The 18,951-nt window shown below is 35.1% G+C and overlaps 1 protein-coding gene across 5 annotated transcripts in view; it reads left to right on the forward strand.

Annotated features, from left to right (window-relative positions):
• PLEKHA5 (pleckstrin homology domain containing A5) overlaps positions 1-18,951 on the forward strand; it is a 236,352-nt gene that overhangs the window by 138,865 nt on the left and 78,536 nt on the right. For all 5 annotated transcript variants that reach the window (XR_013967334.1, XM_080812520.1, XM_080812522.1 and 2 more), the window contains exons 4-9: positions 1,005-1,088; positions 1,834-1,954; positions 5,961-6,065; positions 8,727-8,799; positions 14,524-14,624; positions 18,693-18,808. Coding sequence is in view for 4 of the 5 variants with exons in the window: in XM_080812520.1 (XP_080668646.1) it covers positions 1,005-1,088; positions 1,834-1,954; positions 5,961-6,065; positions 8,727-8,799; positions 14,524-14,624; positions 18,693-18,808 (600 nt within the window). In the remaining variant the exon portion in view is untranslated. The remainder of the gene's footprint in view (positions 1-1,004; positions 1,089-1,833; positions 1,955-5,960; positions 6,066-8,726; positions 8,800-14,523; positions 14,625-18,692; positions 18,809-18,951) is intronic.

Consider the following 18,951-nt stretch of genomic DNA (forward strand, 5'->3'; position numbering starts at 1 on the left):
AAGCAATATTCAGTTACAACATCTTGAAATTTTTCTCTGTAATGAAAGTAAATGTTCTAAGGTTGGGCACACCAATGATACATCTTCCTTACAGATTGCCTTATTGTATGTTACCCAGTGGGAAAAAATTAATTTACAAATGATGATGTTTGTTATTTAATCTATCAGTGTATATTGCATATTTTTTTACATCTAGTAATTTTGGTTTAGATAATTAGTTTGGGAAATTTCTTTTCCTTCTCATTTCAAGAAGACAGCAGGAGACCTAATCTTATCACTCAACCTAAAAAGAATAGTATTTCTCCAAGAAATAGCCATCCTTAATTGATAGCAAATTTTTTTCATCAAAGATAATAAGTAGATTTTTCTTTCTTTCTGTTATTTGTACATTTAAGATTTTTGTTTTCTCCTTCAGATTTCATTTTCTATAATGTACTTAAGTATCATAAAACTCAATGCCATTACATTATTTATGTAAAGATTCTTTACTAAAACAAAACACCAAAAAAATACTGCTCTTCCTGTGGTACTATTTTTTATTAGTACCCATATAGTAGTACTTTTAATTTTTTTCTGTATATGAATTTGGCATTAGTTCTCTATAAGTGTGCCTAAATTAAGATACAAAATAATGGAGGTGTAGGTAGTTACTCATACTTATTTGTTGTGTCCCACCTATCAAATGTAAAATGTAATAAGCATGAAGCCAGATCAACTTACCTTTATTTATAAAATGTGAGAAGAAAGAATTGAGGTCAGGCATGGGGCGTAGGAGGTGCATTTTAACTGTATGGTAAAACTATAGTAGCATTCACACACAATGTGTATACATGGTAGGTAGTAGAAAGGGTGTATTTGGATACTGCATACCTGGGAGGTGTGAATTTCATCCCTTTTGTTCACTAATGTTACAGTAAATCACTGTTTTGCTACCAGAATATTAGAAAAGCATTTCTGATAATAGAAGTACATACACACATTTCTCTTTTCCTCTTTTCTTTTAGCCACAATGAAAGGAAAGTGACTTGTAAACATCCAGTCACAGGACAGCCATCACAGGACAATTGTATTTTTGTAGTGAATGAACAGTAAGTAAAGAATTCCGTGGAATGCCTTCACTTTAAAGGTCATTAGTATAAAATTACTCTTACCCATATTTTCAATACAGTATGGTTTAGCAGTTTTCTTATCTGGGTATTTGCAGGCAAGTGTAGCAGAGAGCCATCTGTTTACGGTGGGTGGTATAGAACATAGTTTAAAACTTTCTTTCATGAAGAACATAATCTCAGAAGCTGTTTTTACAATACAAGCACAGGTAGTAAGCCCAGGATTCGGAAATTTAAGGTCAGAGAAACTATAAACTTGGTCGAATTATTAAACTAATTTGAGCTCAGTTTTTCTCATCCTTAAATCAGAGAGAGTGGTGATTCTGTCTCAGGATTGTTCTAAGCATCAAATGAAATATGTGTGAGAATACTTTATATGCTGGAATGTTCACAAAAAAATAGTTCTTAGTATTGTTATTGTTTTCAATATTAGAGTAGCTAATCTTATAACTGAAGTTTTAATTTTCCAGTTAGATGACCAAGTAGAATATCTGTAATAATGCTTATTAAAATCAACATGACTTTAACCTATGTTGTGCTTAGGAGAAATGTTAATTTTATTTAAAGTAGTTAAAAATATTAAGCTCTGACTCTAGGGCTTATTAACCTGTAACTATTATCCAAATAGTTTGAAAAAGTGAGACACCAACTTTGTTAACTGTCAGGAAGCTTCTTTGTAAAACAGTTAACATATACAGCGAGTTTTAGCATTCTGACATATTTCCAGGACTGTTGCAACCATGACACCTGAAGAGAAGAAGGAACGACCTATAAGCATGATAAACGAAGCTGCTAACTACAACATGACTTCAGATTATGTGGCGCATCCAATGAGTCCTATAGGCAGAGTAAGTTATTTTGCTTACTGTTGATTTTTGATAGCTGGTGTAATGGTAGCATCTATTACTAGTACTCTTAATGCACTTAGGATTATAGAATAATCATTTCATTTTTACTCTTACATGAACCTAATTACATTTGAGGTAAATGACTTAAGCAATGGTGTAAAATATAAACTAGTAAGATTATGTTTTAATAGTTTAATGACTTTTTAAAAAATATTATGGAGTTCAGATTTTGAATAATTTTGCAAATGTAATGGATGTTTGTGTGGAAAAATGACAATTTATTGAATCAGCTGAAGTTTTAAAAGATGAATGGCATAGAAATCCCTTTTTCTGACTGTTATGTTTGCCTAGATTGAGTAGACAAACTTTTTTTTTTAAGATTTATTTATTTATTTTAGAGAGGGAGGGGTGGGTAGGGGCAGCAGGAGAGAGAATCTCAAGCAGACTTTCTGTGCAAAGCACAAAGCCAGATGACCATGTGATCATGACCTGAACTGCAACCAAGAGTCAGACACTTAACCAACTGTACCACCCAGGTGCCCCTGAGCACACACACTAAAAAATAAATGTAAAGTCCCTTACTGCCAAAGAGAAGCCTTGTGCCAGTGTGCTTGATGACTCTGATATATTTAGAATCCATTATATAAAAAGTGCCATAGTCAAATGGAAGTAGAGGTGTTTGGTTTTCCTCTATAATTAGAAAGAAAAATGGTAATTATTTAATCTATAATCCTAGCATCCTAGATTTTATGTCTATAAAAATTTATAGTTATTGCTTCTTGAACTTTAAACCACAATATTAATATTTTAAATTCAGAATTCTAGTAAGAAAATTCTAACAAACTCTTGGAAAATATGCTACTAAATCTGAATAAGTAATTGCCTTGAAGTTGCTTTTCAGTTTTTAAATTAATGCAAGAGAATCAAGGGATAATAATTAAAATTAATAATTATTTTATAATATAAAATATTTTATAAAATTTGGTATCTAAAATTATTATAAAATTTTATAGTAATAATTATAAAATTAATAATCAAGGGATTATAATTTAATATAGGGGCACTTGAGTGGCACAGTCAGTTAAGCATCTCTTGGTTTTGACTCAGGTCATGATCTCAGGGTCCTGAGATCAAGCCCTGCATTGGGCTCCATGTTCAGTGTGGAGTCTGCTTGAGATTCTCTCTCTCTCTCTCTCTCTCTCTGCCCGTCCCACTGGTGCTGTCTCTCTCTTAAAAAAAAATAAAAATTAATAATAGAGTAAAATAATTATAATATTAAATTATGGTTATTGTAAAGAAATAGATAATAGGCAATTATCTATTTCAAATGCCTGTTTTAACATTTTTTGTTTTAATGTTCTTAAAATGAAGTTTTGTAGAATATTATAAGTTAATGTAAATTTCCAAATAATGGAAGTAATTCTGAATTTCTTTTTCAAAGATTTTATTTATTTATTTGACAGAGAGAGATCACAAGTAGGCAGAGAGGCAGGTAGAGAGAGAGAGGAGGAAGCAGGCTCCCTGCCAAGCAGAGAGCCCGATGCGGGACTCAATCCCAGGACCCTGAGATCATGACCTGAGCCAAAGGCAGAGGCTTAACCCACTGAGCCACCCAGGCGCCCTCTGAATTTTTATGTAACATAAAATGCTAGTAGGATAACTGAGCATTATAGTGCTTCATTAATGTATTTTTATCAAAATCTAGAGAAATGATAGGTAGGTTGAGGGCCAGCCAGCAAGTCATTTATCTGGAAAGAAAGTTGGATCTGTACCTCAAACTTTACACTAAAAATTTTTCAGGTAGGTGAGGTACAAAAATGTTAAAAACAAAACTATAAAAACACTACAAAAAAGAAAGGAAGATTTTTAAAAATCAAACAAACTCAGAATGCAGGTGGGCTTTCTAAATATGACATAAAACCCACAAATCAAAATAAAAATAATGAGAGATTAAACCATACATAATCATGTATGTATATCTGCAATTCATATAACAATAATACCTTTATAATTAAAGAAGTTCTATAAATCAATAAGAAAAAGGCTTATAACCTAGTTTTTAAATGGGCAAATTATGTAAAATCACTTCCCAGAAAACAAAATTTTACTGTTAAATATATGAAAACAATGTTCAAACTCACTCATAATATGAAAAATGCTAATAAAATTAAAAAGGCTACCATTTTTCACATATCTGATTTTCAGAGATTAAAAAGTTTTCTGGCACAGAACTTGACAACATTGTGGATAAATAGTCATTTTCTTCATGTAATAAGCTCCAAGAAATAGTGGAACATATGTAGTCATTTGACAAAGGAAAGATATTCCATACCTATTAAACCAGTTATTTTAAATGAATAGATGCACACAGTTGATATTGGTTGCCTCACGAGGTGGTTTGGGTGCCAGAGCCCAAAGGTGCCAGAGCCCAAAGGTGCCAGAGCCCAAAGGTTTGGGTGCCAGAGACCCGTACTAGATGGGTCCTAGTATACCATTTGAGTTTTATACTGTGTTTAAGCATTTATCTGTTTGAGACTAAGCTAAAATTAATCAACAAAACATGCTTTGGGGAAAATGCGGTTGATCCTGGGTCTTAATATACTGTTATATACTAATAGAAGTTTCAAAAAACCAAATTCTGATGAAATATGCTAGATTCTAGATAAGTTGAAAAATGAGAAATAATTTGATATCCTTACTTTTATGAGAACTCAAATTCAGCTTCTTGGTTTTTGTTGGTTACTACTACCATTCCTGCCAAAGTAAATCTTCATGCTAAACAAAGCAGTATTTCAGAAGATTGTGTATCCTTACGGACACTTTTAGGAATACAGTAAGCACCATCTGTCTTGTATCATTTAAGTTCAGAGTTGCCCATGAAGAAGAAAATGCTACATGACCTTAAGCAGATCCTTCCAGTCACCTGTTGACTTGATGTGATATGTTTTATATTTTATATCCGAGTATTTCTCTTGACAGCTGACTTTACACTGTTCACTTTCTATAATTGAAACAACACTATTAAAAGCAGATAGTAGGACGCCTGGGTGGCTCAGTGGGTTAAGCCTCTGCCTTCGGCTCAGGTCATGATCCCAGGGTCCTGGGATCGAGCCCCACATCGGGCTCTCTGCTCAGCAGGGAGCCTGCTTCCCCCCCTCTCTCTGCCTGACTCTCTGCCTACTTGTGATCTCTCTCTGTCAAATAAATAAATAAAAATCTTTTTAAAATAAATAAATAAATAAAAGCAGATAGCAAGCAAAAAAATAAAATCTACTTTTCATTAATTCTTGAAGATTTGTTCATTTTTACCCAGGGTTTATTCAATTTATATAGCAGGTAGGACAAAATACTGCCATACATTGTACCTTTTTCTTTTCTTTTCTTTTCTTTTTTATGATTTATTTATTTATTTTGAGAGAGAGAGAGAGAGAATCCTCAGGGAGACTCCCCACTGAGCAAGGAGCCCAATACAGGGCTCGATCCCAGGATCCTGAGATCATGACCTTAGCTGCAGAAAATGTTTGTTGCCCTAACCAAGAGTCTCTTGGTTTCAGCTCAGGTGGTGATCTTAGGGTCAAGGGATCAAGCCACTGGCTAGGCTCCACACTGGGCTTGAAGTGTGCAGGGGATCCTCTCTCTCCTCCCTCTGCCTTTCCACCCCACTCCACCCCACTCCACCCACCTCTACCCCCCTCTACCCCAACTTGTGTGCATGCATGGGCACTCTACTCTCTCTCTTCCTCTCTCTCAAAAAAAAATTGAAAGTCCCAATTTTAAAGGACAGATTGTAAAACTTGTGATTCTTTGTAATATCCTAGGTGAAAAATCCTTTGTGAATTCTTACACTTGAAACAAGGAAGTCCTCAAAGGCAGAATTGCTATAATTCACCTAAAAAGATTAAGTCCTGCAAGTTTCAGAGAAATCTGAAGAGATAAAACTATGAAGATGAAATAGAAATACCTACACATTGATAACACATTTTCTGTTTTGCTTTTTTCTATTTAGACTTCACGGGCTTCAAAAAAAGTTCACAATTTTGGAAAGAGATCAAATTCAATTAAGAGGAACCCTAATGCACCTGTGGTCAGACGGGGTTGGCTTTATAAACAGGTATTTTTTGGTTATTTTCTACTTGATGTGAAAGAAAGATGGAATCAAGAGAGACCTTTTCAGCTGAATATACCTAAGACAGTTACATAAAATGGAGAAAGAACTGAAGAGTAATGATCCACATTCTCTTTATTACCACTGAAGACCATTAGGGAAACAGTAAAGAAGGAAAAGATAATGGTTACTTAGAATAGAGATAGAGTGTGTTTGTTTCAGGTGTTTCTAGATTTGAAATTAAACATGCTATATGAAAATGTTAGCAATAATATGCTAAAATTATCCAGGCAGAAACATTTTTTAAATGGGGGAAAAAACATACAGAGGTGTTATTCATTTTTCTACTCATATAAAATCATTAAATGTGTACAATTATATTCTTTGCTTTAATTTACAGAGAGCTCTGATCATAATTGAGATTTTTCAGATTTTTCTCAAATTTTTGTTTTTAGGCTCTCAAGACTACTACTCTCTTAGCATGGTTCAGTCTCAGACACCCTAATAAGTTGGGGGTGTGTATTGTTCTGCTGTTTGGAAAACCTGGTAACTAAGCTGTTTTGGAGCCTTGCCATTATTTTGAGAATTAGTAAGGATATATGTACATTGATTTTCCAACATCTATTTTTACTGCTCAGAGGCTGTTTTCTTTTTTACTTTCTGGTTTGCAGCTGGGTTTCCAAGTTAAGTGAACCCGAGATAATTGAGATGATGTACTGGCATTCAAGACCTTTGTCTTTGTTCTGTCTCTGATTCTACATGTATATAGATGATACAAAGAGAGTTAAATATTAGGTCATTGATGGTGCTAATTATTCAGTCAAATATTGCTAATACCTTTCAGATTACCTAATAATTATAGTCACTGAAATTCATAATGAAATTGTTATGCAACGTTCATTAGACATCATTCCATCTGAAAGTTGGGGTGACAACTAAACACGTATCAAGAGAGGGCCCTCTTAAAATCCAGAGAATTCCCAGTCATTCAAGCAAAACAGTTTTGCCAGTGTCCACTGAGTTGATAATGTAACTTGAATACCAATTTTTAATTTTTATTTTAAAATCATCTATATTTTAACTATATGACATTTAAATTTATCCAAACTGAAAAAAAATTTTTTTTAAGATTTTTTTTTTTTTAAGATTTTATTTATTTGACAGAGAGAAATCAGAGCTAGGCAGAGAGGCAGGCAGAGAGCGGGTGGGGGGGAGAAGCAGGCTCCCCGCCGAGCAGAGAGCCCGATGTGGGGCTAGATCCCAGGACCCCGAGATCATGACCCGAGCCGAAGGCAGAGGCTTAAACCACTGAGCCACCCAGGCGCCCCTAAGATTTTATTTATTTTATTTGAGAGAGCGTGCCAGAGAGAGAGCATGGGTGGGGAGGAGCTGCCCAGAGAGGGAGAAGCAGACTCCCCACTGAGTAGGAAGCCTGCTTGATACAGGGCTTAATTTCAGGACCCCAGGATCATGACCTGAGCCAAAGGCAGCAGCTTAACCAACTGAGCCACCGAGGTGTCCGTGAAAGATTTTTTTTTTAGCTAGTCTTTCTAATAAGTCCAAATTATGTTCAGATAGCTTAGCATAATATTAAGCCTAATAGAGGATATGGGACTTCTTTAAAATGATTTTTGTTCTCGTTTCTTGATCCCTTGATTAATTTATATTGGAAAAGTGTTACCAACGAGTTTCTCTCCCATGAGTGTTTCTTTTATAATAGATGTGTGACTTAGAGAGAGTTTGCAGAGTCACTCAAAAGTCTAAACTTTTTAATTATTTGTATTAGTATTATTAGGAACTAAAAATACCATATACCATTAAAAAGATTTTCTTTTTTTTTTTTTTGGTCCTTTGATATACTGTCAATTTTAAGGACAAATCTTTTGTTTTGAGATTTTTACCTATATAATTGAAGTTCTAAAGTCATATTTAGGTGGTTACAACTAGAAGTAAGTAAGAAATATTAACGCACATCCAAACTGGACTCTCTCTTGCCTTCTGTGTGTGTTTCATTTTCTTTTGCAGTTTTGCTTTATTGCATGGGGGAAGGTGATTTTTATTAAAATTATTGTTTGAGGTTGACATTTTTATTAACGGAATTACTTTAAAGAAGCTGCCAAAGAGGCACTCTTTCTTGCAGGATGAGCAAAACCCAAACTGTCCATGTAGGAAGAAAAAAAATGTTTGTGAAATGTATTTGTATGCTAAGAGTCCTTTATTCCTAGTCTTTTTAAATCACATTACCTTTGGGATGATTTCAAATCACATATTTTTCTTGTTGAAGATTAATATATTTATTAAATCTGGTTTACCAGAATATATACAATGTTGCATACTTGCATTATCCCCATGTTAACAGACGTGTGTTCAGAAAAGTGAATTTGAAATTGCTTACAAATATGAAGCCGAATCAGTTTGCTTCAAAAGTGTTTTTCATGGGAGAGTATGACTTTTCAGAGTTATGTATACTTGGGAATACCATCATGTTCACGTGACCCAAGTCTCTAGAAAACTGCCTCCATATTTTGGCTTTTTAGTTAGGTTTCTGTCTAGCCTATATTACATACATCTTGTCCTAAAAGCTTATTTTAAATAAATGCATCAGAAAGGAATTTGAATTTTCTGAAATTAAAAAAAGAAAACCTTTAATATGCTGATTTAATTTAGGACAGTACTGGCATGAAGCTGTGGAAGAAACGCTGGTTCGTGCTTTCTGACCTCTGCCTCTTTTATTATAGAGGTAAGTTTCCCAGAAACTGTCTTTAGTGTATTATCTCATAATTGCAACAGAATATGTTAAATAGTGGATACTATTCTTTTGTTGTTTTATTATCAGCAAACAATATAAAGAAAACCTTTTCTTCATCCATATATAATACTGAGCAGTTGAGGTAGGCCTGAAAACAGTATAGTGCTTCAAGCGGATTAGTCTTGAGTTGTGGTCCGATTTCTATAGTTTGATTGTGTGAATCTTATTTATGTTTTATGTAAATAGCATATCCATCTTCACTTTGTAATGTTATATTTGAATTCAGTGCCTAACGGATTAAAGTCATTAGTGTGATGAGATTCTTCTAATGTGTCAGCTTTGTGAGATCCAGCTGTTGATTCATTGAACACACCGTACTCCCCAGCAGATGTCTGGAGAGTATCAGAGATTACTCTGATGTATTGGCAAGTTTTTTTTTAAACTACAAAGAAGTGTACTTACCATGATCTCTATCCTCCTTTTTTTAAACTATGACAACCTCCCTGAGACATGAAGAAAATTGTGTAAAGGATTTATACCAGGCTGTTAATGTTGATGTAGAGGAAATAAAGGTATTATCTCAGGTATGGGGACATAGTCTTCATTTCTCCTATATGGACATCATAAACTCCTTGTTTAAATATGTTTTCTTATTAGTAAGTTATTGATGGATGCAATTTTAGAGCCAAGTCCAGGGAAATCTCTGCTCTGTGCTATATGGATCTGTTAGATGTTACATGGTTCATACCTAACAAAGAAAAGTCTACATAGGCTGTGCTCTCCATAGAAATCTGCTTCGGCTATAATATAAAATCATGAATCTGAACAGTAACTCTTTCCTTCCTACTTTCAAGTTCATTTGGAAACAATCACTCAAGAATTAGAGTGTCAAAGCATGTTTAATAATTTATAACTTTTCTAGATAAGTATTTCACAAGATATAACAGGATTTTAGAACTGATTAACAACTTTAAAGTTTGTGATTATACCCAAAAAGTATGATAAAATTCTGTGGTCATCTATCAGAGCAATATAATGCATCTTAACCTTCCAATCTGAAATTACTAGAATGGTATTCATCTATTTTTCCCCCACTGCAAACTGTGGTTGAGAAATACTGCTGAGTCAGAATCAACCAAACCTATAAAATTTCATTTTGTCATAGAGATGTTGGTCAGGCAGCAATTGTGGTATTTTTAGTTTAAGTGCCAACCATACTCTACAATTTTCGTTAAAAATTCCTTTAAAAGTTTCCTACCATTTTTCTACTCTTTCAGAAAGTAGGAGATATATATAACTCAAGCATTATGTCTAAGCTTATAGTTTGTACTTCTCTCTTTTATAGTTTATAGTCTACTTAGAGCTTTAAATAAGAACAAGAAAATATTTATTACTATTCTCATACAAAATTCCTTAATGTTAATTAACAAAAAGAACACTGAATTCCTTATAACTTGCTGTTGTTGCTCATGGAAGGGTACTGCTTAATTAAAATAGAATAACTTTTAACCTAATTTTAAAAATGTAAATGTTGAGTTCAGAAGCCATACTGAATGTAAGATTCCATATTATTATTAACCAGGTGCATTTTATACTCAGTATATTTATTGATTTTAGTATGGTTTGCCAGACAGGAGCAGTGTAAAAAGGAAAACATCATTTAACTCACTTCTGCACTTCAGATGGTTGGCAATGAGTAGATTATACACTTTCACTATTTTATCAACAGGAATTGTCAAATTTGAAATAAAAACTACCAGATTTTAGTGCGATGATCATAATACCGTGCATTTTGGGGGGCATTTACCATAAGCTGAGCATGTAACATAGATGATGTATTTCATCTGTTCCTTATAGCCATTTAACAAGGTAGAAGATCTTTCTTTGCCTCTTCACTCAAGAGAACCCTAAGGGGCAGTGAGGTCGTATTGTTTGCCTGAGGTCTCACAGCTAACAAGTGTCAGAGCCAGAATTTAGACCTAGGCACTTCTCTGAACCACAGGATTTTTCCTTATACAGATTTCTTCTCTTAACCTGCTGAATACAGCAGTCCCCCATTCATTTCTTCTGCATCTTTCCAAGTGTCTAGTATACTGACATACACAGTGCACTGTCAGCATTTTTTGACAAATCAGTCCACATTTCACAGATATGGAAAGTAAGACAAAATAAGTGACTTGCTGTTTTTTACAGTAGGTTAGCGGCCAATACCAGATGGAAGCTCAAGTTTCCACTGTTCCTTGCAAAGTAGCGGGCATATTAGGACAGAACACTTAGATTGCTCTATTTTACAGTCTGTCTACTGACAATACTTATTATGGGATTTAATTCATTCAGCAAATATTTATTGAGCAGGACCTGCTTCATTCCAGTTGCTGTCAAAACAGTGAAAGAAAGTTCTCATGAAGCTTCACTCTAGAGGAATCAGGGAGACAGTAAATAAATTCAAATAAATAAACGATACAATGATAAGTGCTTTTAGGAAAATAAGGTCATCGTATGAAAGACACGCATGGAGGAAAGATTTCTTTGGATCAGTTCTCTGAGCATATGTTTTAGACAGCAAGTTCTGAATGACAAGGAAAAGCCAGATGAGTATAGTATTCAGGCAGGGGAGCAATAGTGCAAAGGCTCTGAGGTTAGGAAAGTGGAACAATGAAGGAGCTGAAGGAAACCGTTGTACCCAGCTAGAGGGCTGGCAATAGGGAGGCAGGTCGGAGGAATGAAGATTGCACCAATGTCAGATTCTACTAGAATTTCAATTCTACTATAGATCCCGTAAGGAAACAATTGGATGTTATTCAGTATATGAGTGATATGCTTTGATTTACATTGTGGAAAGCTCACTCAAGCTGCTCTTGGAAAACGGATTATAAAGAGGAAGAAAGGAAGCAGAGACTAGTTAGGGATTATTAGGTAAAAATGATAATGGCTCAGACAAAGGTGGTAGCTAGCAGTGAGCACTTTTGATGCACCGATACATTACTAGGTAGTAGAATACAGAAATGAACAATATAAACTCCCCTCTTCATGAAACTCACAGATTAGCTAAAGGAGTCTAAGAAGGACTGTTATAGTGTTCAGTTGTATTGAATAAATGTTGACCAGGTGTACAAGAAAAAAATTAGGAAAGAAGGGTGATCTAGACAGTGGACTTAACGTATTCAAAGCATGAGGGAGCATGGCATATTTGTAAAATTACACATGGGGCTTATGTAGCTGGAATGAAGGTTATGCCTGCAGACATAGCAGGAGTAAAGGCTAAAAAATAGAATGGTGCACAGAAGGCATTTGCTTACAATCTTAATGAGTTTTGACTCTATCTTAAATGCAAGAATAATAATAGGATCAAATGCACATTTTAGAAAAATCACCCTAGCACTTGGAACTACAAGCCAGGAGACCAATTAACAAAGTATTGACGTATTCTAGGTAATGATAACTAGTAATAATATTCCAGTCTGTAAGTTATGTACCCAGCTGTAATTATATGTGTGTTTTGTCTTTGACCCAAACATCTTTAAAGCTGAAGTAGAAGTGGGGAGTCTAAAATGTTAACTTGAATCCAATCAATGTTGAGATTCTTATGGTTCTTGTCCCAGGTTATGGCCCCAGGATGCGAGCTCTGTGATAGAGATTAATGTGCAAGAGCCTCACCAGGGAGTGTTCATGGGACTATTATTACCTGCGGGGAAGGAAATAGGTTGGGGTGGAGGGAGTTGGACTGCCATCCAGTCTAACAAAAGGCCCGTCTCACCCACCGGGGGACTTCGTTCCTTCTACAGATAATCAGTACCCACTCTTCGCTTGTCAGTGTATGCAGCCCTTAAGGTGAAAGACAGTTACTTAGGTCAGGCTTGACAGAACTAAACAGAAGAATGTCATGATTAGGAACATTTGAAGAATCTAGTGAAGAACTCAGGCTAGTCATTTGACAAAAGATGAAGATTTTTATAAATGCAGTGCCCTTAGTTTTATATAATAAGGGTGTTATTTATTGAACACTTCAAATGGGCTGAGTGCATTATTGAATTCTTCATGTCTCTTAGCTCACTGAACCCTCACGACAGTCCTTTGCAATAAGTCCTGTTTTCCTCCGTTTTATAGTTGATAAAACAGAGATACCCAGCATCGATAACTTGCCAAGATCTCGTAGCTGCTTAGTGTCCGTCTGGGATACCATTTCTGATGAGGCCATGAAGTCACCCTACACCATAGTGCTGTGCATATTCTGAAATAACTTTAGGAAAAGTCACCGTTTCCAATAATGCAACATAAGAGAATGTATTATTTGATAAAAATTATTTTTAATAAAGATGACTTCGTGAGCTGTTTCTGACTATATGCTTTATATAAACAAAATGGAGTTAAAAGTAGAATATGACTCATTCTTTTAAATTCTCATATTCTCTATAATTGATGACTGCTTTCTACCTCTTTTTTTTTAACCTTTTAGACTCAATCTGCACTTGTGTTCATTCTTTCATTTATTAGTGAACTCTACCTGAAGGAGCACAGTTATAGTAAGAGAATTTTGTTGCCTTATGAGAAAAGCTACAGAAATAACCTCTGTTGAATGCAACTTTCTTTTGGAAGTTTCATCGTATATATTAGAAATGAGAGGAAGATAAATAAAATTCCTTGTTAAGTTTATGATAATAAAAAAAACATGACAAGCGGAGTAAAAAGAATTATTTCTCATTTATGGTTTTTCTCATTGCTGAGTTCATCAGCCTAATGCACAGCTTTATTAACTTGTCTTATGGGTTTCTAACAATGAACTGTATATTTCGAGTTCCGTAAACATCTCTGCCCCCAAGCAGCAAGTTAATAATGTGAATCTATACTGTGCCAAGATTAATGGTTTATCATTTTCCTGGGTGTGTTTTATGTGCTTGCCTTGTAGGCCTGTAATTTATTCCCATAACTTCATTGTGTATCAGAATGACCAGTAAAAGCTAACTACAGTTATATGTTTTAAAAATCATATAATTTTTATAGCATAAGTTTTTAAAATGTATATTTATTCAGATGTATTTTAGCATCTACTGTCATTCTAAATGTCTTCCTGGAGTCGACATTGTAGTGGGGAGAGAGAGTTGGTAAATAAATAATAAAGCATGTAGTATGTCTAAGGTATGGGGGTTGGGGCAGTAAAGTTCCAGAAAGAGAAGAGAGGGCTCTAGGATGGGTTAGAATGGGAAGCAGTGTGGTCAAGGAAGGCTTTATAAGGAGACATTTGAGCCAGACTGGAGGGCATGAGCAAGTGAGCTGTGCATTTGTCCTGGCTTAAAATGGTTGGGCATTTAAATCCTACCAGAAATGGGGGGGTGGGGTTGATTTTCTAAGGTTTCTGTGTTATTACTTATATGCTAATATATTTTCAGTGAATCACATGTTAAGGGGTTTGTAGACTGTGGTATATATGCCAAACAAATATATGGTTTTTTTATGTCTAATTGACATTTTTCTGATTTGTGAGCACCCTTTCTGATTTGCTTAGGATGGGGAACCTTAGTGACAATGAAGAAGTATATATACTTGGGCTTTTTAATATTTCCTTTAAAAACTTATAAAGAACTATCTAAACAGCACATGAGTACAGTTCACTTATATATAGGAACCTTTTGATTGGATCAGAATAAATTTTGAAAAAATTTATTCTGCTTCCTGAGAACATTTAAAATTCTAATCAGATGCTCAATTATCTCTTAGATGAGAAAGAAGAGGGTATCCTGGGAAGCATACTATTACCTAGTTTTCAAATAGCTATGCTTACCTCTGAGGACCACATTAATCGCAAATATGCTTTTAAGGTAAGGAAATAGTCATACTTTTTAAATTCTGTATTTGAATCTTGCACAGATTTAAAAAATGGATTATAAAAAAATATTTTAGTGATGGTCATTTTTATATTTAAAATATATTAACAGTCTTAAGTTTCAGTTGGAGAATCCCTTTTAATTAGGAAGCATGTTCTCAAATATCTAAGGGCCAGGTGTCTTCATGTCTGTACTTCACAATGGTTCTAGATAAAGCAAATATGTGAAAATGCTAATAATTGGTAAATATAGCTGTAGGTGTCCTGGTGATCACTATACTATTCTTTAAAGGATACTGTATATTTGAATTTTTTCATAATAAATTTGGGGAAGAGGACTGTAGGAGACAACTGTGGTTTTTAACATATGTACATTTATGATCTTAGAGAGTATTTGCAAAGATGTTCTTGGGTCTAAGTACATAATGAACATCGGGTAATTTTGAGATAGTATTGATGTCGAGATGTTAAAACTTACTAAATCCAGTCAGACCTGAGCCCCCCTCCTTGACTAGCAATGCCTGTCCATTTATCATATGCTGGTTTGTGAAATACCTCAAGTTAAAGGCCACTTTAATGATATTTTGGTTATTTTTGTTTTCAAAAGCCATACTGCATTCTTTGCTTTATGACTGTGGCTGAAATAAATTTTAGAGGTCACTTATTTTTTAAGTCAGTTTTAAAAACTCTGAAGGGTTTGATGTAAAAATTTCATTTGAAGGGGAAAGTAAGGGTAACATATGCTGTAATTTAACAGTGAAAATGTTTGCAGCCCTATAAAACTGATCCCATTTTTACTGCCCATCCACTTTTTTAAAGAATACCTAGGACTGCATTTTATTTACAACTTTTGCTAATTAACATATTGCATTGTTAGCTATGGAGAAAAAAGCAGGAAAGTTAGAGTGGTGGGCGGAGGTTTGGGGGGTAGTGATGGACAGCCTCAATGAGAAGGTGATGTCCGAGCAGACACTGTGGGTAAGAAGGGAATGGCATGGAATTTCAATAAATTTTATTAACATCATAAACCAGAGAAACAGAATTAAGCATTTATGATGCTATAACAAAATTTAATACTGGTAACTTAAAATAATAAATTGATAAAAGTTACTTTCACATGTAAGACTGTATGATACTGTTATTTGATCATGAATTTAATTTTTGTGTTTGCTCATCAATTTGGCAAAAGTTCATTGAATGTACTCTTATAGGACATTTTGCTGGGTTCTTAAGACTCTTAAGTATTAGAATGTTGAAGTCTCAATAACAGTGACCATGCGTGTTAGGTGTACTTTCTCTGTAATTATTTGGTTTTGATATTAATTTTATTTTATCTGTAACAAGGGTAGTAATTTCTCTCTCCAATTCTCTCTTTTGCAATGTTGTTTCCTTCAAATTTATGAGCCACTTTTGACACTGAAGCTACTGCTTATCACAATGGTGAGTAGAAACTTGATGGACGATTGTAGAACTTAAAGCTAGATGGCAGACTCTGTCATTATCTAGTAGATATTTCCACTTGACAGCTGGCAGGCATGGTGTGGTTTGTTGGCATAGGAGTTGTGCCTGTACCTTGATCCTCTAGCACTAGCCCTGTTTCTTCCATTGATCACAGATGTGGACAGTGGTCTTTCATTCATTTCTCCAAAACCGGATTCAGGCAGTCTTGGCTTTAATCATTTTAATGACATGTAGCATTTGAGCTGATTCTTTTACATTGTTTCCATGATAGTTTTATATCTCCAACAAAGTGTAGTGAGATTTGTTGCTTATAGAGTTATTTGGATCACTGTGTTCATTGAATTTATTTGTCTTCATTCTTTCTGAAAAAAATTTTGTTGAAAAAGCTACTTTGACACTGTTAATGAAGCAGATCGTCAGGATTTCAGAGTAAAGTCTGTAGCTCCAGATTTATTCCTCTCCAGTTTTTATATTCAGCAGAGTAACTGTGTACTTCGTACTCTCCTTTACCTCATTGTATGCTGGGATAACTTTTGTTTTTCCTTGTCTTTCAGTGTGTGATGGGAAACTGTCACAGGCATTTTTACATGGAAATTAAGAATGTTTCTCCGCAGAATTCTCTGCCATGCCCTTTTTTTCTACTTTGCCACAGCTACTACTGCTGTCCTTCTTTGCCCTGTCAGCCCACGTGCTAAGCTGAGCTCTTAGTGCTCACACATTGGACAGGATCCCTCATTGATGCCTTTATTTCATTTTTCTTCCATTTTTTAGGAACAGAGGCAGATTGAACCACTATAAAGATAAAAACCCACTTAACCACTTACATAGGCCTTCCTCAAACCCAAAATACTTAACATTTTTCTAACATCTTAATTCTTTTTTTTTTTTTTTCAGTGTTCCAAGGTTCATTGTTTATGCACCACACCTAGTGCTCCATGCAACAAAATATTTACATTTTAACTCTGAAACTTGAGGTGAAAAGCTAAAGGGAAATACCATTTTGGATCATTTCTAAATCTTTTATATTTGTGTCCATGAGGATTAAACAAAATGCTTCAACAGCAGCACCTTTTGAAGAGTGAAGAAATTGCTAACACAAAGGGGAAACGCTATATTTCTGTTATTTTTGTTGCTAGTTGCTCTAGAACATTCATTTTTGGTGAAGTATAATTGGCATACAATTAGTTTCAGGTGTACATCATAATGATTTGCTATCTTTATATATTATGAAATGATCCCCACAATTAGTCTCCTTACCATTTGTCACTATACAGTTATTACAATATTATTCCCTATTCTGTATTCTGTATATTCTATATATTCCTTATGCTGTATATTATATCCCTGTGACTTAGTTATGTTATAACTGGAAGTTTATACATCTTAATCCTCTTCACCTTTTTCGCCTACCCTCTAATCCCTCCTGCATCTGGTAACCAGAATTTTGTCCCTGTATCTTTGACTCTGTTTCTGTTTTGTTTGTTCATTTGTTTTGTTGTTTAGGTTCCACATATAAGTACAGTCAGATAGTATTTGTCTTCCTCTGTCAGACGTATAACACCTGGCATAATAGACCTCCAGGTCTACCCATGTCATTGAAAGATTCCATTTCTTTTTTATGCCTAACTAATACCTTGCTGTGTGTGTCTGCCACATCTGCTCTAGCCATTCGTCTGTCAGTGGACACTAAGCCTGCTTCCGTATCTTGGCTATTGTAAATAATGCTGCCATGGGGTACATATATCTCTTTGGGGTTTTTTTTGTCTTAAAGGGTTTGTTTATCTATTTGAGAGTGAGCATATGCACAGCAGGGCGGGGGAGAGAGAGAGAGAATGAATCCCAAGCAGGCTCCACACGCAGCACGGCTTGATGCCAGGCTCCATCCCATACTCCATCCCACGACCCCGAGATCAGCACCCAAGCTGAGTCCGAAGCTTAACCAGCTGAGCCACCGATGCATATTTCTCTTTGGTATTTTTTTCTTTGAATAAGAAGAGGATTTGCTGGATTGTTTGATAGTTCTGGTTTTTTTTTAAAGATTTTATTTATTTATTTGACAGAGATCGCAAGTAGGCAGAGAGGCAGGCAGAGAGAGAGAGGAGAAAGCAGGCTCCCCGCAGAGCAGAGAGCCCGATGCGGGACTCGATCCCAGGACCCTGAGATCATGACCTGAGCCGAAGTCAGAGGCTTTAACCTACTAAGCCACCCAGGCGCCCGATAGTTCTATTTTTAATGGAACATTCTTGAATAAAGAGGTGTAAATTGTAGTAAATGGAAATTGCTAGGGATGCATACATGGAATAGGCATGACAAGGAGGCATAAGAAGGAACCTCATTTCTTACCTCCTTTCCTTCCCACACACCTTTTTTCCTCATTTTGATTTTCAGAGGAAAATGGCAATGTTGGGAGGACATTTTAATAGTTATTTTTTTCAAGATTGAATTATATTTTAAGTCACTCATTTCTGTAACTGTGTATAAGCCAAGTCTGCTTTCTTAGAAAGTTGATAGTGATGATATGTAGGGAACCACTTAACAGTCTTTCTTTTTCCTTTACAGATCCCATGTATCTGTTTACAATGATCCTGTCATTTTCAATCAGGCAGCCCATCCAAACATGCGGACCTATTATTTCTGCACTGATACAGGAAAGGAAATGGAGTTGTGGATGAAGGCCATGTTAGACGCTGCCCTAGTACAGACAGAACCTGTGAAAAGGTAAAGGCTTGTAGGGAAAATAATGGTGATTGCCACTTACATTTTATTCCATGCCTGGCAAGTGTATATCGTTATCATAGTACATATCATTTTATTAGTCATGATATGAAATCATTTCTTCCTCAGAAATCAAGGGTTAATTC

The sequence above is a fragment of the Martes martes genome (genome assembly GCF_963455335.1).
Source record: "Martes martes genome assembly, chromosome: 8".
Classification (NCBI taxonomy): Eukaryota; Metazoa; Chordata; class Mammalia; order Carnivora; family Mustelidae; genus Martes; species Martes martes.